Source organism: Scyliorhinus canicula, chromosome 10 (genome assembly GCF_902713615.1).
Source record: "Scyliorhinus canicula chromosome 10, sScyCan1.1, whole genome shotgun sequence".
Taxonomy (NCBI): Eukaryota; Metazoa; Chordata; class Chondrichthyes; order Carcharhiniformes; family Scyliorhinidae; genus Scyliorhinus; species Scyliorhinus canicula.
This window is the reverse complement of record NC_052155.1, coordinates 9,694,809-9,721,552: the sequence shown is the minus strand read 5'-3', so window position 1 is coordinate 9,721,552 and position 26,744 is coordinate 9,694,809. Positions and strand designations below refer to the sequence as shown.

General features: G+C 50.3%; 1 protein-coding gene across 1 annotated transcript; it reads right to left on the bottom strand.

The window, feature by feature from the left end:
- Positions 1 to 7,125: 7,125 nt before the first annotated feature.
- On the bottom strand, positions 7,126 to 24,810 carry ttr (transthyretin (prealbumin, amyloidosis type I)). The gene is made up of 4 exons (XM_038808583.1): positions 24,591 to 24,810; positions 22,514 to 22,650; positions 13,280 to 13,415; positions 7,126 to 7,371 (listed from the first exon to the last, which is right to left on the bottom strand). The coding sequence occupies exons 1-4, from the start codon at positions 24,651 to 24,653 to the stop codon at positions 7,267 to 7,269; spliced, it is 441 nt and encodes a 146-aa protein (XP_038664511.1). The 5' UTR covers positions 24,654 to 24,810; the 3' UTR covers positions 7,126 to 7,266.
- Between the last annotated feature and the right edge of the window lie 1,934 nt (positions 24,811 to 26,744).

Here is a 26,744-nt window from a genome sequence, read left to right as displayed (position 1 = left end):
GCTGCTGAAACTCTCATGTTTGCTGCTGGTTAGCTCTAGATTTAACAATTCCAATGCAGCCCCCTGTATTTTATGTTCCTTAAACTTGAAGACATCCAAAACTTTGCCCACGTCCTTATTGCCCAAGTTCCATTCACCCACCATTGTCCTGTGCTCACTGACCAACATTGTCTCATGGTCAAGCAGCACCTTAATTTTAAAATTACCATCCTCGTTTATAAATCCCTCATTGTCTTGCATACCTCAACCTCATCCAACGCTACGACGCTCCAAAAAAAAAGGGTTTTCCTGAGTTGAGACGTAGGCATATCTTAATTAATTCAAGGGGCGTGGGGCATTTATTGCCCATCCTTAATTACCTTGAGAAAGTGGTGGTGAGCTGCTGCAGTCTGTGGTGTAGGTGCATCCACAGTGCTATTAGGAAGGGTGTTCCAGGATTTTGACCCAGCGACAGTGAAGGAACGGTGATATATTTCCATGTCAGGATAGCGAGTGGCTTGGAAGGGAAGTTACCGGTGGGGGTCTTTCCAGGTATCTGCTGCCCTTGTCCTAGCTGGTTGTGTTTGTGGATTTGGAAGGTGCTGACTTAGGAGTTTTGGTGAGTTGCTGCGGTGCATCTCGTTGACGGTACACACAGGCTGCCACTGGACGCCAGTGATGGAGGGAGTGAATGTTGGTGGATGGGGTGCAAATGAAGTGGGCTGCTTTGTCCTGATGGTGTCGATCATTTTGAGTGTTGTTCGAGCTAAACTCATCCAGGCAAGTGGAGAATATTCCATCACACTCTTGACACAGGCCTTGTATATGGTGGACAGGGATTGGAGGGCCCGGAGGTGAGTTACTCGTCACAACATTCCTAACCTCTGACCTGTTCATGTAACCATTGTATTTATATGGTAAGTTCAGTTTCTGGTCATTTGTGTTGTGGAGCAGATTATTATATGAAATAATCTCAGGTTCAGAACGATTATTTATTTGGCCAATGTGTTGGGAGAGCATGGGCTGGATCCTCCGCACCCCAACCCCAAAATTGCGTTCAGCGATGGGGCTCCGCGATTCTCTGTCCCCTGAATAGCGGTGTACTCTGGGACTACGCCGCACTGAGGCCATTGCCTGAAGTCGTCCCACGACTCTCCGCCCCCAACCAGCCAAATTCCTGACGGTATGTTTCTAATATCCTGCCAATCAGGAAACTCGCAAGTAGCTGCGGACTCAGTCGGCGGCCGCCACAGTCGGGGTCGGGCTGATCGGGGGGGGATGCCTCATTCGGGACTGGGGGCTGTGTGTGTGGGCGGTCCAGGTCGGGCAAGGAGGCCGATCGGGCATTATATCGACGGTCCAGGTCTGCGGGCTGAGTCCGCCATGGAGCACGGTGCGGCTGCTGGAGGCCGCCGCCGTGCGCATGTGCGGCCTCTAATCCGGAAGTGGGGAGTCGTATTGGCAGCTGGAGCTGGGAGCTCCATGACAGCTGCCTGCTAACCCCTTGCAAGGCTGTGAATCTGTGACCTTTTGAAGCCAGTTTTCCTGACACAAAAGATCACCGTTTTCACGACAGCGTGGGGACATTGTCCCAAAAATGGAGAATCCAGCCCCATGTCTTTGAAGCAGGACCCTACCCAACTGAAAAACCATGGGATATTTCTACATTGAGAGCCACAAAACATCAAAGAACAAAGAAAAGTACAACACAGGAATAGGCCCTTCGGCCCTCCCAGCCTGCACCAACCATGCTGCCCGTCTAACCTAAAACCTTCTACTCTTCTGGGGTCCGCATCCCTCCATCCTATTCATGTATTTATCAAGATGCCCCTTAAACATCACTATCGTAGCTGCTTCCACCACCTCCTCCGGCAGCGAGTTCCAGGCACCTACTACCCTCTGTGTAAAGAAACGTTCCTCGCACATGTCTAAACTTAGCTCCTCGCACTTTAAACCTATGGCCCCTAGTAATGAACTCTTCCACCTGAGGAAAAAGCTTTTGACTATCCGCCCTGTCCCTGCCACTCATAATCTTGTAGACTTATCAGGTTGCCCCTCAACCTTCGTCATCCCAGTGAGAACAGACCGAGTTTATCTAATCACAGCTAACCAGTACATTGCTTAAATTCCAACCCGGCCTGGTTTAGGTTTACATTAAACAATTAGCAGATTTTCGCAAGCATTACTTATCTTCTCAATCTCTCAGGCTCCTCCTAACCACTCCCTGGTGCCTGTTGCTACCAGGCTCGGTCTTGCGCTGCTAGCTTTGTCTGCTAAGTCAGGTCTGTGAGGTAATATATAGGGGGCACCAGGCATTCAAGCTACTGATAGGGGCTTGAAGATGTCTGAGGTTCACTGATAGCTGGTTGTTTAACCATGTAAGTATACAGCTTGTGGTGCATGTGTATCTTTGCCACGTTTGCTTTGTAGCTGGTTGGCGTCTTTACCCTGAATGTGCAATTTTACTTAACTTTTCCAAACATAATTATATGGTTTCAAATCCCTCTAAAACTCCTTTAAGTACATTGCATAGAATCCCTACAGTGCAAAAGGAGGCCATTTGGCCCATTGAGTCTGCACCAACTCTCTGAAAGAGCACCCTACCGAGGCCCACTCCCCTGCCCTATCCCTATAGACCCACACGTTGATCATAGCCCATCCACCTAACCTGAGCATCTTTTGGACTGTACGGAGAAACCTACGCAGACACGGGGACAATGTGCAACCTCCACAGTCCCCAGGCCCAAAATATCAGAACAACCCACCAACCCGATAAACAACGGCAACCCTCCAAACCTGACACGAACACCCTGCCTACGCCTTGCCTTCCCCATTTTGACCCCTCAATTCTCCTTTAAGAAATAGATTAATGGTTTCCACCTCCGAGCGAACCCCTCTACCAACCCCCCCCCCCCCCCCCCCCCCCCTCCACCCCCCCGAGAGAACTTGACATTTCTCAGTCCCAGGAGGTCCACCAGGTCACTGACCCACACCCCAGCTTTCGGCGGCTCCGAGTGCCTCCAGCCCAACAAAATCGGTATCCGGGAGGCAAAGGCCAAATCATCGGCCTCTCTTCCCCTGCCTCCAGCACTCACAGGCCTTCTGACACACCACATATCGCCACCTCCGCACTCGGGGGCCACCCCCGCACCCAGCACCAGGGACATCACGTCCATGAATCCCTGCCACAACCCCCTCAGTCTTGGACGTGCCCAGGAAATGTAGACGTGGTTCACGAGCCCCCCCCCCCCCCCCCCCGCCCATCGTCCACACCTCTGTTCCACCCCCACAAAGAACCGGCTCATCCTCACCACCGTCACGTGGGCCCGATGTACCACTTTAAACTAGGTGAGGCTCAACCTTGCACATGACGAGGCTGCATTCACCGCCTGCAAGGCTTCCACCCACGTCCCAGCCCGTACCTCCCCTCCCACTTCGGCTTAATATCCTCCACCGGGGCACCCTCCCTCTCCATCAAATCCTTGTAAATATCTGGCACCCTCACCCATCTCATCCTCCGGCAACAGCCTGGCCTACAACAATGGGGCAGCAGCCCCGGGAAGGACATCACCTCTCTCCTCACGAAATCCTAGGTACCTAAACCCATTCCCCTTGGGCAACTCGTATGCTTCCTCCTACCCCTCCATCCCCACGAATTTGCCCCGATAAACAATCCCTGAAATACCCAAATCCCCACCTGCTGCCACTCCCGAAACCTCGTCCAGCAAGGTCAGAGCAAAGCTATGTTTGTCGCAGATTGGACCCACCATGATGATAGGTGCTCCTAACCCTTAGTCCATACCAGCTGGAAGTCTGCAGACTCAGGATCGAACGAGAGGCCAATTGTTCCCCTGACCTAGTGGGTCCCTTTTCCAAAGCTAAGTATTGGCCTGTTGGTGTTAGAAATAGCCTAGTGAGTAGTATTTTATGCATGAGTAGCGATTGACATGTGTATATAATAAATGTGTTTTGATTTGAACCTTACTAACTGGTGTATTGAGTTATTGATCAGCACTTGAACTTGAACCTCGTGGTGGTATCATAAAGATACCTGGTGACTCTAGAGCAAGGTGATTAAACAGAGCCAATTTAGTATCAAGCACACTTAGCAACATTTAGCAACACCCGTCCCCAGACCGATCTTCATAGCCACTTCCTCACCGTCGCAATATTCACCGCCCAATAATAATTGATCAAATTCGGCAACGGCAGCCCCCTCCTTTGCCCCCGTTCTGGGCCTGGTTCAGCACAGTGGGCTAAACAGCTGGCTAGTAATGCAGAACAAGGTCAGCGGCGTGGGTTCAATTCCCGTACCAGCCTCCCCGAACAGGCGCTAGAATGTGGCGACTAGGGGCTTTTCACAGGAACTTCATTCAAGCCTACTTGTGACAATAAGTGATTATTATTCCAAAAGCATCCGCCGCACCCGTGTCGCTTTCCCCGCCCATTGATTTCCCTAAAGAATGAAGGGGGGGGGGGGAGGGGGGGTGGCACCACCCACGTGTCAATAACAGGTACAGTGAAGGGTCCTGTAACAACGACAGGAGGGGACGGATGGGAAGAGGGATGACACAAAGGGAATTGATATGTACATTGTAATCGGCACATTTACCCTTGCTGCTCGTGTAGTGTATAATATGGAAACCTTCAATAAAATCATTTAAAAATATATACACTGTCCCCCGGGCCCTCTGCACCCCCATCGCCTTCCCTGTAGACAGTAACCCTCTCTAATAAAATCCATCCTTTCTGCAATGAGGTGATCAGAACTACATGCTGTGGCCTAACTAACATAATGTTAGGGAGTGTGGTGTTCCTTGTGGTTCTAATTCGAGGACGGCTGGCATAGTGTTCACAAAGACCACAACTAGCTTTTGTATTGAACAAAGCTAAAGATTTATTTACACTACTTAATTGGAGTCGATACTTACTCCTATATGATAAACAGGGCAGCACGGTAGCACAGTGGGTAGCACTGTTGCTTCACAGCGCCCCAGGTCCCAGGTCCGATTCCCGGCTTGGGTCACTGTCTGTGCGGAGTCTGCACGTTCTCCCCGTGTCTACATGGGTTTCACACTCTTTCCTCCAGTCTGTCTTCCAGCCTTCTCCTCAACCTGTCACCCAGAAGGCTTAACATCGATGCCTCATCTAATTTGGCATCTAGCTCCCTCTAGGGGTTGATTTGGACATAACATTCACCTTTACAGATCTGTACGTTTCTCATAATGTCCCACAAAGGAGATTGACGAGGATGTCGGCAGGATTAGAAAATTTCAGCTATCAGGATTGAATAGGCTGGGGTTGTTCTCCTTGGAACAGAGGAGGTTGAGGGGAGTTTTATTGGGTGTACAGAACTCTTGAGGGCCCTGGATAGTGTGGATGGTGAGGGCCTGTTTACCATAGCGGAGAGGTCTGTTTACCAGGTGTCTGGATAAGCACCTCGTAATCTGCCGGGTTACAGAGCAAATGGGGTTAGACTGGCGCTGGACAGCTTGTTTTCTTTGGAAGACACAAACGAGATGGCCTCTTTCTGTGCAGTAAACCTTCGATGATTTGACAGCTGCGTGCACCTAATTCTGCTTTCCTTTTCCACCCCCGGTTTTTGTTCATTGCCCTACCATTTGGTGGCTGTGTGACGGAGCTCTGAGCTCTGAAATGCCCCTACACCCCTCTTTTCCTTTAAGATGCTACCTCTCTGACCGTGCTTTTTAGTCATCCATCCTCGTATTCCTTTATGTGACCCACTGTCACCCATTTTGCTTCATTTTTTAAATCTAAATTTAAAGCACCCAATTCTTTTTTTTTTTCACAATTAAAGGGCAATTTATCATGGCCAATCCACATCTTTGGGCTGTGGGGGTGAGACCCACGCACACCCGGGGAGGATGTGCAAACTCCATGTGGTGAATGTAATATAGATGTACCGTATATACTCTCGTATCCTTCGATCTCGCGTATTATGCGACCCCTAAATCTTCGTCCCCAAAACATGATTTTATGGTATACCTCATGTATCATGCGAATCACTTTTTTGGAAATTAATTTTGGAAACTTAACTTCCAAATGGTATAATTGTGTGTGGTTTCTGCAGAGTGGATTCTGCTGTGAAAGCTGTTGGCGATTCGAACAGCTTTCCAGCTGGCTTTACTAGCGTCGTTCAGCCACTTGCCGTTTCCATTCATAAAAACATGAATGGAAACGTCAAGTGGCTGAACATCTTCCCATCAGAATGCTGTGGTCAAAATCTGAAGAGTAGTATTCTGATGGGAAGATGTTCAGCCACTTGACGTTTCCATTCATGTTTTTATGAGTGGAAATGGCAAGTGGCTGAACGACGCTAGTAAAGCCAGCTGGATGCTATGTGACTTATCTTGGTCAGCATTTCACACCCGCGATTTTTGTACCTCGCGTATCATGCGACCCCCGAAGTTTAGGCTTCAAATAAGGTGCTCAAAAGTCGCATGTTACGCGATTATATACGGTATATATGTTAATTCACACTGTCTTTGTAAGCGCAGTAGCGCTATCCTACCACTAAGGGGAGTAGCCCTGGGAGCACTCAGGAACTTGTACTGGGCTCCACCCTTGGCTCCGCCCACGACGACTCCCCCTAGTGCAGCTGTATAAATACCCTTGTCCGGAGTCAGCCTGAGTTCACTACGAGTTCATCGACAGGTAACAGGCTGGCTCTGAAGTAATTCGATAAAAGCCTAGATTCACGTCGGAAACATGTGTCTGGTGAATTGATGGTTCCATCACTCCATACGGACAGTGACCCAGAGCCAGGATCGAACCCGGGTGATCAGCGCCACAAGGCACCAGTGCTAACCCCTGTGCCGCCCTACACATTTTGCTTTGTCATCTCAATGTGGACCATCTTGGGGCACGTGGTTCTGTTAAAGATATTTTCCATTTACAAGTTGTAGGAGGTTGTGTGTTTGGAAAGTACAATTCTCCCATCCGCTATCACACATCTCATTTCGAGCTGTGCACAGTTCAGCAATCAGTTTGTTTACAGGAGAGTTAAACCACCAGAATAAATAAGTGGGCAATCGACCTGACTTTTGTTGACAATAGGTCAGCTCGAAGGTTGCATGTGGTTTTCTTTTTTAGATTAGATACAAAGATAAATAAACCACGAGGGAATAGTTGCCAAATATTTCTTTTAATTTTGATTCACAAGCAATATGTTGACCACTTGTTAAATAGGTTTGTAAATGTTTTCCATGTGGCTGGCGCTCGGTGCCGAAGCGGTGGGTGAACAGGGGTTGCTGCTGTTGGTTGGGTTTAGTGCGCGTCTCTGATCACTCCTGTGGTGGAGTAGGAGTAAGGGCTCAGAAGAAGGGCGAGAGTATAGTGCTGATGAGCAGAGGCGTCCACTCGGAAAATCACCTGGAACAGAAAAGGCCGATTACAAAATCTGATCAAAACCATTGATCTGAAATGTTAACCCTGTTTCTCCCTCGCTCTCTCGCCACAGATGCTGCTCGTCTCTGTTTTAAGTGAACTTCAGATATGGTGCACCTGCAGTATTTCACTCAAAAGACCATAATGAGTGGGAGCAGGAGTTGGCCATTCGGCCCATCGGGTCTGTTTCACTATTCAATAAGATCCGATATAATCCTCACTTTCCCGCTTTATCCCCATAACCCTTGATTCCCTCGTTGATTAACAATCTGTCTCTCTTAGCCTTGAACAAGGGCACTGAACAAGGTTAGCATTGACGCCTCACGCGGCGAGGTCCCAGGTTCGATCCCGGCCCTGGGTCACTGTCCGTGTGGAGTTTGCACATTCTCCCCGTGTTTACATAGGTTTCGCCCCCACAACCCAAAAAGATGTGCAGGGTAGGTGGATTGGCCATGCTAAATTGTCCCTTAACTGGAAAAAATGAATTGGGTACTCTAAATTTATTTTAAAAAAATAAACATTTAAAAAAAAAAGTATGTTTATTTTTTAAAAATAAATTTAGAGTACCCAATTCATTTTTTCCAGTTAAGGGTCAATTTAGCATGGCCAATCTACCTACCCTGCACATCTTTGGGTTGTGGGGGCGAAGCCCACGCAGACACGGGGAGAATGTGCAAACGCCACACGGACAGTGACCTAGGGCCGGAATCGAACCCTGGTCCTCAGTGCCATAGTCCCAGTGCTAACCACTGTGCCACCTTGCTGCCCAGGCTTGAAGATACTTTTTTTTTAAATAAACATTTTATTGAGGTAATTTTGGTATTGTAACAACAACAAAATAAACAATGTACATGAAACTATAAACATGGTGCAAAAGCCGTCTCCCTTCCTTACAGGTCCCACCTTTATTAACCCCCTACTCTAAGCTAAACTAACCCCCCCCCCACCCCACCCCCGCCTTCTGCTGACGATTAATTTTCCGCGAAGTTGCCGCCAAACAGTTGCCACCTCTGGGCGAACTCTAACATTGACCCTCTCAAGGTGAACTGGATTCTCTCCAAACAGAGAAAGCTAGCCATGTCCGATAGCCAGGTCTCCGACTTCGGGGGCTTTGAGTCCCTCCAAACTAATAGTATCCGTCTCCGGGATACCAGGGAAGCAAAGGCCAGAACGTCTGCCTCTTTCTCCTCCTGGATTCCTGAGTCTTCCGACACCCCGAAAATCGCCACCTCTGGGCTCGGTGCCACCCTTGTTTTTAACACCGTGGACATGACATCTGCAAACCCCTGCCAAAATCCCCTAAGCTTCGGACATGCCCAGAACATGTGGACATGGTTCGCTGGCCCTCCCGCACATTTTGCGCACCTGTCTTCCACCCTAAAGAATCTGCTCATCCGGGCCACTGTCATGTGAGCCCGGTGAACAACCTTGAATTGTATCAGGCTGAGCCTGGCACATGTTGTGGATGCGTTGACTCTACTCAATGCGTCCGCCCATAGACTATCCTCGATCTCGCCTCCCAGCTCCTCCTCCCACTTGTGCTTCAGCTCCTCGGTCTGCATCTCCTCTGACCCCATAAGTTCCTTGTAAATGTCCGAGACGCTCCCCTCTCCTACCCATCCTCTGGAAACTACCCTGCCCTGAATCCCCCTTAGCGGTAGGAGCGGGAAGGTTGACACCTGTCTACGTTGGAAGTCCCGCACCTGCAGATACGGGCAGCACGGTAGCACTGTGGATAGCACAATTGCTTCACAGCTCCAGGGTCCCAGGTTCGATTCCGGCTTGGGTCACTGTCTGTGCGGAGTCTGCACATCCTCCCCGTGTGTGCGTGGGTTTCCTCCGGGTGCTCTGGTTTCCTCCCACAGTCCAAAGATGTGCAAGTTAGGTGGATTGGCCATGCTAAATTGCCCTTAGTGTTGGGTGGGGTTACTGGGTTATGGGGATAGGGTGGAGGTGTGGACCTTGGGTAGGGTGCTCTTTCCAGGAGCTGGTGTAGACTCGATGGGCTGAATGGCCTACTTCAGCACTGTAAATTCTATGATCTAAGATACCTGAATTCGTTCTCCCTCGCCAACCCAAACGTCTCCAGCGCCCTCCTACTTGGAAAGCTCCCTCTATAAACATATCCCCCATCCTCTCAATCCCTTGTCTCTGCCATATCTGGAACCCCCCATCCATACTTCCCGGGGCAAACCAGTGATTATTACAGATTGGGGACCAGACCAATGCTCCCTCTGCTCCCACATGTCTCCTCCATTGCCCCCAGGCTCTCAGGGCTGCCACCACCATGGGGCTGGTGGAGTACTGTGCCGGCGGGAACGGCAGAGGCACAGTTACCAATGCCCCCAAACTGGTGCCCTGGCATGAAGCCGCCTCCATACGCTCCCTTGCCGACCCCTCCCCCACCACCCACTTCCTGATCATGGCTATATTCGCCGCCCAGTAATAGATGCTAAAATTTGGTAGCGCCAGCCCGCCCTCTCCCCGACTCCGCTCAAGCATTACCTTCCTTACCCGCAGGATTTTGCCCGCCCAGACAAAGCCAGTGATCACTTTGTTGACCCGTTTAAAAAAGGACCGCGGAATAAAAATGGGGAGACATTGAAACACGAACAGGAATCTCGGGAGGACCGTCATCTTCACCGTCTGCACCCTCCCAGCCAGAGACAACGGAAGCGCGTCCCATCTTCGGAAATCGTCCTTCATTTGGTCCACTAGTCGGGCCAGAATTAATTTATGCAGCCAGTCCCATTCCCGCACCACTTGAATGCCTAGATACCTAAAACTTCCTCCTACTAATCTAAACAGCAGCTCCCCCAATCGCCTCTCCTGTCCCCTCGCCTGGATCGCAAACATCTCACTTTTCCCCGTATTTAGCTTATACCCTGAAAACCGGCCAAATTCCCCCAGAATCCTCATAATTTCTTCCATCCCCTCTATTGGGTCCGACACAAACTGAAGCAGGTCGTCTGCACAGAGGCTTGAACAGAATTAACGGCCCAGCCTCTACGGCTCTCTGCGGTAAAGAATTCCACAGATTCACTACCCCCTGGGAGAAGAAATTCCTCCTCATCTCTGTCTGAAATGGGCGACCCCCTCACTCTGAGATGATGCCCTCTGGTCCTAGACTCTCCCACAAGAGGAAACATCCTCTCAGCATCGACCCTGTCAATCCCCCTGAGAATCCGATACGTCTCAATAAGGTCACCTTTCATTCTTCTAAACCCCAATGAGTACAGGCCCAACCTAATCGACCTCTCCTCATGAGACAATCCCTCCCTACCCGGGATCAAGCTAGTGAACCTTCTCTGGACTGCCTCCAATGCCAGTATGTTACGGATCGGTTGTGCTCCCTACATTTAAGTCCTCACTTGAAGTTGTAGTTACATTCGTGAAATCTCAAGAATGACCTGAAAGAACCATCGATTTCCAGTGGTAACAATGTAAAAGCCAGAATTGGATTCCTTTGTTTGAAATACTGTACCACGCATGGCAACGCTGTGAATGCCTAGCTGAAATAACTTGTAAAAACAAGATGCGCCACTAAATGTAAGAGAAATAAAATATATAAATTCAATTATTTGTAAAGAAATTACAGGACCAGTTCCCACCTTGGCACACATCACTTTTAGATTGACCAGGTCCATCTAGTGGCTGATGTCGGTTTCTGCAGTTAGCATCGACCTGCATTGACGGACATCTGCCACCAGATGGCAGCCCAGGACTTCAGTGTGAGTTCAGGAGCGGAGGTAGAATTGGGAGCCACTCCAGGGCAGACCCTAAGGACCCGCGTACGGCCAGAGGCTTGGAGGAAAGGGGGGGGGGGGGGGGGGGATTCAGCAAGGGGTGTGGAATAGGGGTGATGGGTGTGGGGGGGGGGGGGGTGAGATACCCTCAATCACGACACAGGAGAGAAGATAGATGATTCAAAGGCTTTAATCGTCTGAGAACTGTACAGCAGCCGAGAAGTGTGCTCATCACATGTTGCCTGAGTGAGCCATGTCTTATGTACCGTTTCCTGGGGGCGGAGCCAGAGGCGGAGTCCCTCAGGGTTCCAAGCCCGGTCTTAAAGGGCCAATGCATTAAAGGTAAGGTACCATTATATCAGCTACTGATAACATTCAACACATTGGGCAAACTGGGAGGGGGCGGAAGAGGGGCCAAGGGCAGAAGCACTGTGGGAAAAGTCACGTGAGCAGGGAAGCCACAGAAGGGAAAGTCTGTGGCGAGTGTCATGAGAGCGAAACTGGCACCATTAAAACAGATGTACCGACACTACTTTATTAATGATGTAAAAGTGAAACAAAGGTCAGCACGGTGGCGCAGTGGGTTAGCCCTGTTGTCTCACGCCGCTGAGGTCCCAGGTTCGATCACAGGTTCGATCCCGGCTCTGGGTCACTGTCCGTGTAAAGTTTGCACATTCTCCCCGTGTATGCGTGGTAGGCGGATTGGCTACACTAAAATTGCCCCTTAATTGGAAAAAATGAATTCAACAAAGAACAAAGAAAAGTACAGCACAGGAACAGGCCCTTCGGCCCTCCAAGCCTGCGCCGACCATGCTACCCGACTAACTAAAATCTTCTACACTTCCTGGGTCCGGATCCCTCTATTCCCATCCTATTCATGTATTTGTCAAGATGCCCCTTAAATGTCACTATCGTCCCTGCTTCCACCACCTCCTCCGGCCCTCCATACCAGGCAACATCCTGGTAAATCTCTTCTGCACCTTCTCTGAAGCCTCCACGTCCTTCTGGTAGTGTGGCGACCAGAATTGGGTACTCTAAATTTTTTTTAATTTAAAAATTGAAACAACATTAAGCGAATCAGTATGAAGCAAGGACCGACTGCACATGGCAATAATATTGGGGAAAAGCTGATTGTTTTGGGACGTCCACCTTCCCCAGAAGCTGTGGATTTGTTTAGTTGGCGGCCCTGGAAGTTTGGAATAAACGCCGCAATTCTGGACGAGCATCCTGTATCTCAACGATCTGATATTTTCTGTATGTAAACAAAGCCTAACCAGAAGAATGAAGCGCTGAGTAAAATCTAAGGGCCAGGGATTGCAACGTAATGACAGCATGTTTTCACACAATGGCATCGGCTGACAGGAGATTGCTCATTTGGAATCTAAAAAAATAGATTGAAACTGAAAGAAAAGTTTTGATTTTCCACCTGGGACTTCATTTGCTTCTCTGTACCCCTGGCTGAGAAAGTGTCTATTTTTCTTGGCGGTCTGTCGATTGCATTTTGTACCATTTGTCTTTGAGTTTAATATTTGGCTCAAGCTTTTCCCCTTACCTGGACCAAGTGAAATAATGTGTAATTGATCGGGGATGCAATAAGCCAGCATCAATTAGAGACCCAGCAGGGTTTATTAATAAGAAGAATTATACAGCAGCCACGCGGCTGCCCCTAGCTCCTTACATGACCCCTGCCTCAGACAGGACTCCACCCCCTGGGGTGATAACCCACTCTGACCCCCAATTGATCCCCCCCCCCCCCCCCCCAGGTTGGGCGACCCTCAAAGGGCCAATCACCATGGACCAGCATAATCGGCTTTTCTGTTTGAAAACCATCACGGTTCTGTGGTGATTGTGTATCAGTGTAGATGCAGTACAACTGAGCAAGCACTAGAGGGAGCACGGGAGAGCTATAAATACACAGGGACAGGAAGTGAGGAGACACTTCACAGAAGGCAGAACTGGTAGCAGGACACAGACAGACAGCATTTGAGGTAGCCGTAAGTTAAGCTCTGAAGACAGAACGAATTCACAATAAAGCATCTTCTCCACTTCTCCACCTTTGAGACTACGAGCTTTATTAAGACACGAGGAACAACACAGGTTCGAAGCCTTTTGACTCTTCACTCTGCAAATGAATGATTATTACTCACGTTAACACACTCATGAAAGGGGACGTAGCCAAGCGCCCTCCAGTAATCAGCAGTGTTGAAATGGATCTTGTACAATCCTGGAACAAAGTCAGCCTCGGTGGCAAGGTCGTGGACTTCCCCATTCACTCCAGTAACTCTACAACAGAAATAACATAGTGACGCTAATGATAACAAGTGGCGATAATGACGGAGTGACAGACTTGGAGTTACAGGAGAAGCAAAGTTTTTAAAGTGTCCAGCAGGGGAAAATGGTGGGGTTAAACTGTTTGTGCTTCATTGCAAGGAGCATTACAAACAAGGTAGACGGGCTAAGGGCACAGGTAGACACATGGCAGCAGGATGTCATTGCTGTAACGGAAACCTGGCTAAAGGAGGGGCAACATTGGCAGCTCAATATCCCTGGAGACAGAGTCTTCAAACACAATAGAGGGGGAGATCAAAAAGGAGGGGGAGAAGCACTATTGGTCAATTCCAGTTGTAAGAAAGGATCAACAAACGGGTCAACAAATGAGGCTTTATGGATTGAGCTTAGAAATAAAAAAGGGACAGTCACACTCCTGGGAGTGTACTACACAAAGCCAAATAGTAAGAGGGAAATAGAAGGACAAATATGTAGGCAAATTTCTACCTGTAAGAACAAGAGAGTAATAATAGTCGGAGACTTTAACTATCCCAATATCAACTGGGATTCAAACAATATAAGGGGAACTGAGGAGGACAAATTCAGGCAGTGTGCCCAGGAAAATATTTTCACCCAATTAGTGACAAGCCCAACAAGAGGAGATACAATTCTAGACGGAATCTTGGGCAACGAAGAAGGGCAAGTGGGTGAAGTGACAGTTAGCGACCACATTGGGGATAGTGATCACAATTCAGTTTGATTCGTGGTGGCGCAGTGGTTATCATTTCTGCCTCATGGCGCCGTGGACCCGGGTTTGATCCTGCCCCCGGGTCACTGTCCATGTGGAGGGTTGCACGTTCTCCCATGTCTGCGTGGGTCTCACCCCCACAACCCAAGGTGAATTGACCACACTAAATTGGTCTTTAATTGGGGAAAAAAGAATTGGGTACTTTAAATTTTTTTTAAAATCAGTTAGATTCAGTATTACCGCGGAAAAAGGACAGAGATAAAACAGGAGTAAAAATTTTGAACTGGGGGAAAGCACATATTGCAGAAATGAGAAAGGACTTGGCTGAGGTGGACTGGCCAACATTGCTAAAGGATGAATCTGTGGAAAACCCGGGACCTGGGTTCAATTCTGCACTCAGGAATGTCTGTGCGAAATTTGCACATTCCCCCCGTGTCTGCGGGAGTTTCCTCCGGGTCCTCCAGTTTCCTCCCACAGTCCAAAGATGTGTGGGTTAGGTGGATTGGCCATGATAAATTGCCCTTTTGTGTCCAATGATTAGGTGGGGTTACGGGGATAGGGTAGGAGAGTGGGCCTAGGTAGGGTGCCCTTTCTGAGGGTCGGTGAAGAAACGATGGGCCGAATGGCCTCCTTCTACACTAGGGATTCTACAACCGAGGCATTCAAGAGGGCCTTTGACGGCGGGGTTCGTTAGCTGGAGCGGCGTGGGTCGCTCCAGTGCCGTGCAGGCCCCCTATAGGGGTCGGAATCGTTGCTCCTGAGGCCGTGTTGACGCCGTGGAGGAACGCAACGGCATTTACGACGCCATTAACAGTTAGCCTCAGGATCAGAGAATCCCGCCCTATATTTCTATGAAAGGCATGGACTAGTCAGGGATAGTCAGCATGAATTTGTTAAAGGAAGGTCATGCCTCACAAATTCGATTGAATTATTTGAGTAAGTGACAAGAAGGGTTGATGGTGGCAGTGCAGTGGACGTGGTTTTAGGGCAGCACGGCGACGCAGTGGTTAGCACTGCTGCCTCAAGGCACCGAGGACCTGGGTTCGATCCCGGCCCTGCATCACTGTCCATGTGGAGTTTGCACATTCTCCCCGTGTCTGTGTGGGTCATGCCCCCACAACCCAAAGATGTGCAGGGTAGGTGGATTGGCCACGCTAAATTGCCCCTTAATTGGAAAATTTAAATAAAATGTTAAAAGAAAGTGGAAGCCCATGGGATACAGGGCAATGTGGTCAACTGTATAAAAAGTTGGCTTAGTAACAGGAAACAAAGGGTAATGGTCGATGGCTGCCCTGGCAATTGGAAAGTTGTTGCAAGTGGTGTTCCACGGGGCTCGGTGTTGGGACCCTTACTGTTTGTGTTAAATATTAACCATTTGGACGTGAACGTGGGGGGGCACGATTGGGAAATTTGCAGATGACACAAAGATTGGCCGAGTGTCGGACAGTGTAGAGGATAGCAATAATCTTTAAAACAATATAGATGGATTGGTGGAGTGCGCGATAAAGTGACAGATGGAATTTAACACACAGAAGTGTGAGGTCATGCGTTTAAGGAGGTCAAACATGTTATAAGGAGCACACAATAAATGAGAATATACTAAGCGGGGGAGGTGAAGTGAGAGATCTTGGCGTACAGGTACACAGGTCCCTAAAGACAGCAGTTCAAGTAGACAAGATTGTTAATAAAGCATATGGAGGGGAGGAGGGTATGAATCAATTCCTGGAGAGGCTGGAAGGTAGATGAGGAGCTGATGGAAGTCCTGGGGGGCTCAATTTGGCTGGGGGAGGTGATAGATGGATTGGAGACAATGAAATTGGGTAAGGCCCCAGGACCAGACGGATTCCCAGTGGAATTTTATAAAACGTTTTCTGGGTTACTGGGGCCGCTTCTGGTCAAGGCTTTTAATGAGTCCAAGGAGTTGGGAGTGCTTCCCCCAACACTATCACAGGCATCAATCTCTCTCATCCTGAAGTGAGACAAGGACCCAGAGAGATCATACAGACCATTTTCCCTTTTGAATGTAGATGCTAGATTGCTGGCAAAAATCTTGGCCACTCGAATAGAGGATTGCGTCCCGGAGGTAATCGGGGAGGATCAGACAGGATTTCTGAAGGGCAGGCACCTGACGTCCAATATTAGACGGCTTCTTAATGTTATAATGATGCCAGCGGAGGGACGTGAGGTTGAGGTGGTAGTAGCCATGGACGCGGAGTAGGCTTTCAACCGGGTGGAGTGGAAGTACCTATGGGATATTTTAGGCAGGTTTGGGTTTGGGCAGGGATTTGTGGATTGTGTCCGGCTGTTATATCAGCTCCGGTGGCAAATGTAAGAACCAACGGAGTCCGGTCAGGATACTTTGGTCCCTGTAGGGGGACAAGGCAGGGATGCCCGCAATGTCCATTACTGTTTGCCATGGCCGTAGAGCCCTTAGCGATGGCCCTTAGATCATCGAATACATGGCTGGGGATAGTGAGGGGGGGTTGAGCACAGGGTCTCTCTCTATGCGGATGATTTACTGCTTTATATCACAGTCCCACTGGGGGGGGTGGCCGAAATCTTGGAGGTACTAGGAGAATTTGGGCGATTTTCAGGCTACAAGTTAAATATGGGAAAGAGCAAGATGTTCGTGATCCAGGCACGGGGGCAGGAAAGGAGACTGGAGTTACTTTTTAAAGTGGCTGAGAGGAGTTTTAGATATCTGGGGAATCAAGTGGCTAAGGATTGGGGGCAGCTTCACAAGTTAAATCTGGGCAAAATGGTCAATAAAATGAAAAGGGACTTCCGTAGATGGGACATGCTCCCGCTGACCTTGGCGGGGAGGGTCCAGACAGTGAAGATGAGGGTCCTTCTGAGGCTGCTCTTCTTTTTTCAATGTCTTCCGGCAAACCATGTGCAGATGTTCTGGGCATGTCCGAAATTGAGGGGATTCTGGCATGGGATTTGCGGACGTTATGTCAGAAGTCCTGGAAGGTAGGCTAACTCCGAGTTCAGAATTGGCAATATTTGGGGTATCGGAAGAGCCGGGGGCCAATGGTGGGGGGGGAGGCGGATGTCCTGTCCTTCTCCTCCCTGGTGGCCCAGAGGCGGGTTTTGCTGGGATAGAGGGACTCGGAGCCCCCGAAGTCAGGAGTGTGGATCAGCGATATGGTCGGGTTTCTCAGTCTGGAGAAAATCTAGCTCGCCTTGGGAGGATCAATACAGGGATTCGCCCGGAGATGGCAGCCGTTCATCAATTTCTTCAAAATTGAATATCAGGAGTAAGGGGGGTGGGAGGGGAAAAGGGGGGGAGGAAAACAGGAGGCATGGCAATGTTAGATAAGGACGGGGAACTTAGTATACGGGTAATTAGGGGATAGGGTGGGGGTAATAGGGGACGCTGTTTACTGTTTTTTGTTTTTTAGGTGTTTTGCGGGTGTTGGCCACGCGGTTGTTTACAAAATATTGCAATGCGTAAATTACAAATGCTTCAATGAAATATTTTCTAAAAGAAAAAGAAAGCGTATGGAATGCTCTCCTTCATTGGCAGAGGTACAGAATATAAAAGTAAGGATATAATGTTGGAATTGTATAAAACACTGGTGAGGCCACAACTGGAGTATTGTGTGCAGTTCTGGTCACCACATTACAGGAAGGGCGTAATCGCTCTGGAGAGAGTTCAGAGGAGGTTTACAAGAATGTTGCCAAGGCTGGAAAAGTGTAGCTACGAGGAGAGATTGGATAGGTTGGGGTGATTTTCCTTGGAACATAGAAGGCAGAGGGGTGGTTAATTGAGGTGGACAAAATTACCAGGGGTAGAGATAGCGGACAGGATAAAGGTGTTTCCATTGGTGGAGAATTCTAGACCCAGGGGACAGAGATTCAAGATAAGTGGCAGAAGGTGTTAGAGGTGACACGAGGAGGAACTGTTTTACACAGAGTAGTGGGAGTCTGGAATTTGCGGGGGCACGGTAGCACAATGGTTAGCACTGTTGCTTTATAGTGCCAGGGTCCCAGGATCGATTCCTGGCTGGGTCACTGTCTGTGCGGAGTCTACACGTTCTCCCCCTGTCTGCGTGCGTTTCCTCCGGGTGCTCCGGCTTCCTCCCACAAGTCCCGAAAGACGTGCTTGTTAGGTGAATTGGACATTCTGAATTCTCCCTCTGTACCCAAACAGGTGCCGGAATGTGGCGACTAGGGGCTTTTCACAGTAACTTCATTGCAGTGTTAATGTAAACCTACTTGTGACACTAAAAAAGATTATCATTGTCATTAAAAAGTACCTGGATCTGCACCTTAAGTGCTGTAAGCTATAGAGCTTTGGACTGGGTGCAGGAAGGAGGGGTTAGAAAGGACACCTGGGAGTCCTTGGGCTGGCATGGACAAGGTGGGCCAAATGGCCTCCTTCCGAGCTGTAACCTTTCTATGATTCTATGATTCGAAGTGAAGTGCGGTGCACACTGAGTCGCCAGCTATTTGTGTTCAATGCTGAGGGCAAAGCAAAGCAAACGTTTGCCTTCCTAATCTGAAATTGAAATTGAGTAGCTGGAGTTGAGAAACAGATCAGACATAATCTAACTGGGCGGTGGAACAGGTTTGAGGGGCTGAATGGCCTCCTCCTTGTTCCGATAACAGCCCAGTTCATTCCTGGCCAGGAATTCTGTAACATAGTCACAGAGGATGCCTAAATTGGCAAATCGAATCCCAATAAAGTACTTAACCTGACTTTTTATCTGCCGATTGTATTTTTTTAACCACACGCAGTGCATTCCACACATTAAGGGGGGGCAATGGGTGTGATTTCACGGAAATGCGACAGAGTCCCGCGTCGGCCGCGTTTAGCCCCGTGCACTGGCAGCGCAGAGAATGATCCCGCTATCGAACGGGATCTGCTTCATTCCAGGGCCTCGGCGGGGAACGTCCCACTGAGGCCGGACTAAGTCTCATTTCCCACACCGAGGAACTCCCTTCGCCTGTGCAGGGAAACGGCACCCTGATCTCAACCCCCCCCCCCCCCCCCCCCTTTCCCCTCCCCACTGTGGCCTCCAGAGCTCCCCATTTACCCCAACTCACCTATAAAGGTTCATTGCACCTCACCCCACAAGGGCTGCACACCTCAGGCCCGATCCCCAGTGCAGGCAAAGTACCGGCCCGGCACCTTGGCACTGTTAGCCTGGCACCCAGGCAGTGCCCCTGCCAGCACCACCTGGGTACCTTGGCAGTGCCGCCCCGGTGGCATTGCTGGGGTGCCCAGCTGTCACCAGCAGCGACGCCCACATCCCAAGACTGAGTTTTGAAAATCAATGGGCCCCAGAGTTACAATGACGGGCTGTGTGAGGGTGTACCTCTTCATCAACTTCACTGAGGATGTCCTGGATAAATCGCACTCATTTACAGACCAAAATAAAGTGCTTGGATATCTCTATCAGTGGCTGTCACACATTTACACCCAGTCCTCTGAGCTGCAATGAGAATTACGGTCCAATAGCGTTTTCCCAGCCTGTACAATATTCAAAAGATTTGACTAATTCATTCATTTTTGGATGATTCCTCAGCAACAAGAAGACAGGGCCATTGAGTTCCACCACATTGCTTCTCATTGTTCTCAAGGCGATGCTTCTACTGCTTTGTTCGATTTAGGTGGCCCAAACGCTACACTCCCAAGATCCAATATGGCTGCTTGATGTTATAGAGAAATACAGCACAGAACAGGCCCTTCGGCCCACGATGTTGCGCCGAACCTTTGTCCTAGGTTAATCATAGAATTTTGGACAATTTGTCATGGCCAATCCACCCAACCTGCACATCTTTGGACTGTGGGAGGAAACCGGAGTACCCGGAGGAAACCCACGCAGTCACGGGGAGGATGTGCAGACTCCACACAGACAGTGACCCAAGTCGAAATCGAACTTGGGACCCTGGAGCTGTGAAGCAATTGTGCTATCCACAATGCTACCGTGCTGCCCTTAAGAAGTTAACCTACACTCCCTTATTCTACCCTAATCCAAGTACCTATCCAATAGCCGCTTGAAGGTCCATAAATTTTCCGACTCAACTACTACCACAGGCAGTGCATTCCATGCCCCCACTACTCTCTGGGTAAAGAACCTAGGTTCTCGCTAAATTCTCACCCCTGGTTTAGCTCAGTGGGCTAGACAGCTGGTTTGTCATGCAGAACAAGGCCAGCAGCGCAGGTTCAATAGGGGCTTTTCATCCTTTCGTTTTTATTGGCTGTGTTTGATGTTGCTTTTTTGTTGCTCTGCTTCTTTGTGTTTTGGGGCTGTTATTTATTTATTGGGGTGCTTTTTAGTTTTTTCACTGGTGGAGGGTTGGGGAGCTGTTCGCGGTCCCGCTGGGTCAGGTGCCCGTCTTTTTCCCGCGTGTTGGGCTGGGGGGGCGGGGTTCGGGATGGAAGCGCGGGCTTTCTTCCCGCGCTGGAGGAGTTGGGGGCGGGGCCGGCACTGGGAGGGGGGATCGATGGTTGCGTTGCATTGGGGGGGGGGGTCGTCGGTATGGCGGGGGTAGCCGGGGCCAGCAGGAATCGGCTGACTTACGGAAGTACAAAGTTAGGGGTTACGCAGCTAGGGGGGGGGGGGGGGCCCTAGCTCGGGGGGGGGGGGGGGGGGAGAAGTAGGGGGGGATACCGGGTTGCTGCTGCAGGGGCCGTAGGGAAATGGCCGGTGATGGGGGGGGGGGGGGCTGGGAGGGGGGTCTGCCACCGTGGGGAACCACACCCACATGTTCTGGGCATGTCCGGCGTTGGAGGGGTTTTGGAAGGGGGTGGCAGGGACTTTATCCAAGGTGGTCGGTTCCAGGGTGGAGCCGGGCTGGGGGCTCGCGATCTTTGGGGTAGCATCGGAGCCGGGAGTGCAGGAGGCGAGAGAGGCCGGTACCCTGGCCTTTGCGTCTCTAGTAGCCCGGTGTAGGATTCTCTTACAGTGGAGGGACGCGAAGCCCCCGAGCCCAGAGGCCTGGATTAATACATGGCCGGGTTCATCAGGCTGGAAAAGGTTAAGTTTGCCCTGAGGGGGTCGGTACAAGGGTTCTTCCGGCGGTGGCAGCCTTTTCTCGATTTCCTGGCGGAGAGGTAGAGGGTGGTCAGTCTCAGCAGCAACCCGGGGGGGGGGGGGGGGGGGGGGGGGGGGGGGGGTGGGGGGGGGCCTGGAGGGTGAGGGTGAGGGGGTGAGGGATTTGTTAAGGGGGTTTGTTTTTGCGACGGTGTGTTTGCTATTTTTTCTCTCTTTCTTGTATTGTTATTAGTTATTAATTTATTACTTTGTATTGGGAGGGATTTCTGTTTCTGTTTAGTTTTACACCTTGTTTACTTTAACTGTTGGGAGAAAATGTGTTGTTGAAAAATTTGAATAAAAAGTACTAAAAAAAAATAGGGGCTTTTCACAGTAACGTCATTGCAGTGTCAATGTGATGTTAACTTGTGACAATAAGGATTATTATTATTATTATTCAGAGACAAAACAGGAAACTGCCTGATTGTGCGCAGTTCCAACAAAATCAAACTTGACATCGTCCAGGACAAAGCTGCCCGCTTCACCTTCATCCCACCCACCATCTTATACATTCAGACCCTCCCAACAACGGACACGCAGTGGTCACAGTGTGTGTCTGTAATCACTGTAAATACACAAGGGGTTAATGTAAATACACTACGACTAAGTAAACACTAGAGGGGGCACCGGAGACGTCGTGACACACAGACATACAGCTAATGAACACATAGAATAGGACACGACCAATGGGCAGTCAAGACACCCAGAGGTGACACTACCACAAGGGGGCATTACACAACCCATATAAAAGGACAGGGCAAACATGCTCTGTCTCGTTCCAGGATTAGCAGGAGAGTCGAACGCAAGTAGGAGAATTGTTAACTGTTCAATAAATGGGTCAAACCTTTCTCCAAGTCTGAACCTTCCTTTGTCAGAGCATACATCAAGGAAACAGCTTATGCTGCATGGAGAAGCAGAACAGAACAGTGTGTACCGTCTTGGCATCTCGCCAAGCCTCTTTCGACCGCACCTTTCAAACCCACGACCGCCACCATCGGGAAGGACAAGGGCAGACAGATGGATGGGACCGGCACCACCTGGCCTTGGAAATGTATCGGCCGATCCTTCACCGTCACTGGGTCAAAACCCTGGAACTCCTTCCCTAACAGCGCTGTGGGTGTACCTACACCCCGGGGACTGCAGCGGTTCAGGAAGGCAGCTCACCCACCACCTTCTTGAGGGCACCAAATGCCGTCAATGCCCTCATCCCAATGAGTGAATGGATGCAAAACACAAACTCAGAAGGGGTTGGTCCGGGTGTGAAGGAGTCTGACAGCCCCCCCCCCCCGCCCCCGCCCCCCGCCTGCTTTTGCACTCACCCAGTGTTGAACTGCTGCCAGCTGAGGTCCTCGTTCCTACGGTATATTTGCATATTAAGGTTTGCAGCTGACGTCCCATTGACTGCATTCAGGACTTTGATAATAACTGGGCAGTGAGTATCACTGGCACCATGATCCTGAAATGGACAGACACAAACCAGAGGTGATAAGCTGGATGATGTACCATCAATTGAACGCGAGACGAGTTGCTGTACAAAAGTAAGGCTTTAATAAGCTAGATGTTAGCCCTGCGGTCGACTACAGTAAATGGACGACCGTCGGGCGTACTGGGTATTTATACCTCGCCCTGGAGGCGGGGTTGACTCAGCCTCTCGACCAATCGGGGAGCCGTCACATGACTGGTCTCAACCAATCGGTCGAGAGGCACATGACCGACCAGGGCCAATGGTAAGCCGGTGTTCTGCACCAATGGCAGGCAGCTATGTTAATCATACCACCACACTGGACAGATCAGTAGAGAAGGATTATCATTTAACGTTTCATAAAATATAAGATCGATGCGTATATGGGGTCTTTAAAAATGTTTGGCTTTACTCAGGGTGGAATAAAGGCAGAAGAAAAGTTTAATAATGGTGAGGATATTGCAGCTATTTCACTGTATTCAGTTTGCTTTACAGTGAGTGCTTTTTATATGTAGAAAATATGGGATATTGTGGGAACAGCAATGGCCCTTCAGGCCTTTTCTGCATCATTCAAATAGATCATGGCCAATCTGCATCTTATCTCCACCTGCCCTCCTTGCTTCAATGTCCCTTGATGCGTTTTATTCATCCGTGGCTGCAGGGCGTCACTGGCTAGACACACATTTATTGCCCCTCCCTAATTGCCCCTTGAGAAGCTGGTGGTGAGCCGCCTCACTAAATACAAGCTAGTCCCATTTGCCCGCATTTGGCCCATATCCCTCTATGCCCACCCTGCCCATGTAACTATCTAACTGGGTTTTAAAGGGAAAGGAAAACTTTTCCGGATGTGGAAGGGGAGGGCAGGATCGGAGACGTATACAGGTGGCTGGGTGAGCAGGGAGGTGAAGATTAAGGAGATTAAGGGGCAGCACGGTAGCATTGTGGATAGCACAATGGCTTCACAGTTCCAGGGTCCCAGGTTCGATTCCGGCTTGGGTCACTGTCTGTGCGGAGTCTGCACATCCTCCCCGTGTGTGCGTGGGTTTCCTCCGGGTGCTCCGGTTTCCTCCCACAGTCCAAAGATGTGCAGGTTAGGTGGATTGGCCATGATAAATTGCCCTTAGTGTCCAAAATTGCCCTTAGTGTTGGGTGGGGTTACTGGATTATTGGGATAGGGGGAGGTGTTGACCTTGGGTAAGGTGCTCTTTCCAAGAGCCGGTGCAGACTCGATGGGCCAAATGGCCTCCTTCTGCACTGTAAATTCTATGATAAGTGGGAAGGGGAGCTGGGAGCGGAAATAAACTGGGCTGTATAGAGCGAGGCCCTGCGAAGGGTAAACGCGACCTCCCCGTGCGCAAGGCTGAGCCTGATACAGTTCGAGGTGGTAACACAGGGTAACACATGACTGGGGCAAGAATGAGTGGGTTCATCCAGGGGTTGGCGGACGAGTGTGAGAGGTGTGGGGCGGGGACCAGCCAATCATGTTCATGTGTTCTGGGGCTGCGAAAAGTTGGGGAGATTATGGGTGGGAGCGTTCACGGCGCTGGCAAGGACAGCGGGGGTGGAGGTTGAATCGGACTCTTTGGTGGCGATTTCTGGGGTATCCGAGAGGCCGGAGCTGATGGAGGGGGGGTGAAAAAGGGGAAAATTTGTACAAACTGTACAGTTGTGTGTTGGGGAGTTTGTCCCCGAATTGTTTATGTTTTGTAACCTTTTATAGATATACGTTTGGAATAAAATACATTGGAATTTGAACGCAGGTCCCTAAAAAGCATTCATCCTGGGTCTCTGAGATACTAGTCCTGTTATAATACCACTGCGCCATCACCTGCCCAAGGGCCATGATTACGATTAGGAGCTCTCCCGACTTCGCTCTCTACTCATTTCACCCCATGCATGTCACAGGAAACGCCCCCGTCATGGGAAACACTTACCACTGCTGTTCCTCTGTGAAAGGACGTCAGGGCAACGATAAGGAAGAATGTGAGGCGCTGCATCCTGCCGTCTCCTCTGCAAGCCAGCGTCAGAAGGAGTCCTGGATCTGGTGTTTTATAGTTCAGCCTTGGCCAGGTCACCTGGTTTCTAACCTACAAACTGCTGCCTCAGGTTGTTGGCTCAGTCAACAGTGAGCGAATGAGTAACTCGCATTGGAAATTCGATCAAATACCCTGAATACGGTTTCTGAGTTTCAAAAAGGCATTGATCCGTCAAAGAGATATTTTTGCCAAAATCCACAGCTTTTGCGCGGTTCGTTGATGCGAGATTTTGAAAACCGCTTCCTACAGATTTGAGATTTTCTTTTTCAACGAAGTTGGCGGTTATTGTTTTAAAATTTCAGATTGCCTACAATCTCCCAAAGCCCTGACCGGTACCAGGAGGTCAAGAGCAGCAGAAGCATGGGATCACGATCCGCTGCAGTCCGTGTGGCGTAGGTACACCCACTGTGCTGTTAGGGAGGGGGTTTTGACCCAGCGACAGTGAAGGAACGGTCGATATATTTCCCAGTCAGGATGCTGAGTGACTTGGAGGGGAACCTCCAGGTGGTGGGGTTCCCAGGTATCTGCTGCCCTTGTCCTTCTAGATCAGGGGTGGGCAAACTTTTCCGTGCAAGGGCCACATTCAGAAATTCACAATTTTAAAGGGCCGCACAGTATATTAAGTAAAATAATTACTTCACCCGGTTATGATTCTGGGCGCCTCATATAGAACATAGAACAGTACAGCACAGAACAGGCCCTTCGGCCCTCGATGTTGTGCCGAGCAATGATCACTCTACTTAAGTCAACGTAGCCACCCTATACCAGTAACCCAACAGCCCCCTCCCATGAACCTTAAAAAAAAATGTAAAATTAAAAAAAAAAAATTTTTTTTTAAAAAAATGTTTTTTTTTAAAATGACTTGGTGGGCCACATAAAGACCTTTGGCGGGCCGCATGCGGCCCGCGGGCCGTAGTTTTCCCACCCCTGTTCTAGATGGTGGTGGTCGTGGGTTTGGAAGGTGCTGCCTAAGGAGCCTTGGTGAGTTCCTGCAGGGCATCTTGTAGATGGTGCACACGGCTGATGTAGATGGTACACACGGCTGTCGGTGATGGAGACGACACGAGAGACATTGAGAAGGTGATTAAGGTGCTGGAGTACACCATCAAAGCTGTTACTTCATAGGGCTAAATTGAGATTATTTACGTGGAAAATATATAGGACGGGATTCTCTGACCCCCCCGCTGGGTCGTAGAATCGTGGGGGGGGGGGGGGGGGGGTGGCGTGAATCCCGCACCCGCCGGCTGCCGAATTCTCCGGCGCTGGGGATTTGGCAGAGGCGGGAATCGTGCCGCGCCAGTCGCCGGCTGCTAGCAGCGGCCCCCCCGCCGATTCTCCAGCCCGCGATGGGCCGAGTGGCCGCCCGTTTTCAGCCAGTCCCTCCGGCGTATATTACACCAGGTATTTGCCGGCGGGACCTGGCGGCGCGGGCGGCCTCTGGGGTCCTGGGGGGGGGGGGGGGGGCGGGGGGGGGGGGGGGGGTCTGGCCCCGGGAGGTGTCCCCACGGTGGCCTGGCCCGTGATCAGGGCCCACCGATCTGCGGGCGGGTTTGTGCCGTGGGAACACTCTATTCTTCCACGTCGGCCGCTGTGGTTCTCCGCAATGGCCGACGTGGAGATGAACACCCCCTGCGCATGCGCTGGGATGATGCTGACGCTCCCGGGCATGCGCCAACTTGCACCGGTTGGCGGAGGCACTTTGGAGCCGGTTGGCGTGACGCCAAGCCCCTTCCCCACTGGCCAGCGCGGCGCAAACCACTCCGGCGCTGGCCTAGCCCCTGAAGGAGGATTCCGTACCTTTGGGGCGGCCTGACGCCGGAGTGGGTCACGCCACTCCTTCGTGCCGGAGTTGCCGGTTCCTGCAGAGTCCTGCCCATAGTTCCCCATCAAATACCGCAGTACTCTTAATACCGTGTTGTTTCAAAGAGTTTATACAGAGCTCTCTGTTCCAGCCGAGGCCTAAGCACAGTTTTGTGAAAATTTAGCAAAGCTTCCTGGATTTTGTACTCCGTTCATCCATCGATTAAGCCAAGGATCCAATCAAGCTTTTGT

Bases quoted from the DNA above. Each gene is read 5' to 3' on its own strand.
- ttr (XM_038808583.1), bottom strand. From the start codon at position 24,653: ATGCAGCGCCTCACATTCTTCCTTATCGTTGCCCTGACGTCCTTTCAC. The intron at 13,416-22,513 runs GTGAGTGCAAAA...TTTCTGTTGTAG, and splicing joins TGGCAGCAGTTCAACACTGG to AGTTACTGGAGTGAATGGGG. The intron at 7,372-13,279 runs GTGAGTAATAAT...TTTCTGTTCCAG, and splicing joins CCTTTCATGAGTGTGTTAAC to GTGATTTTCCGAGTGGACGC.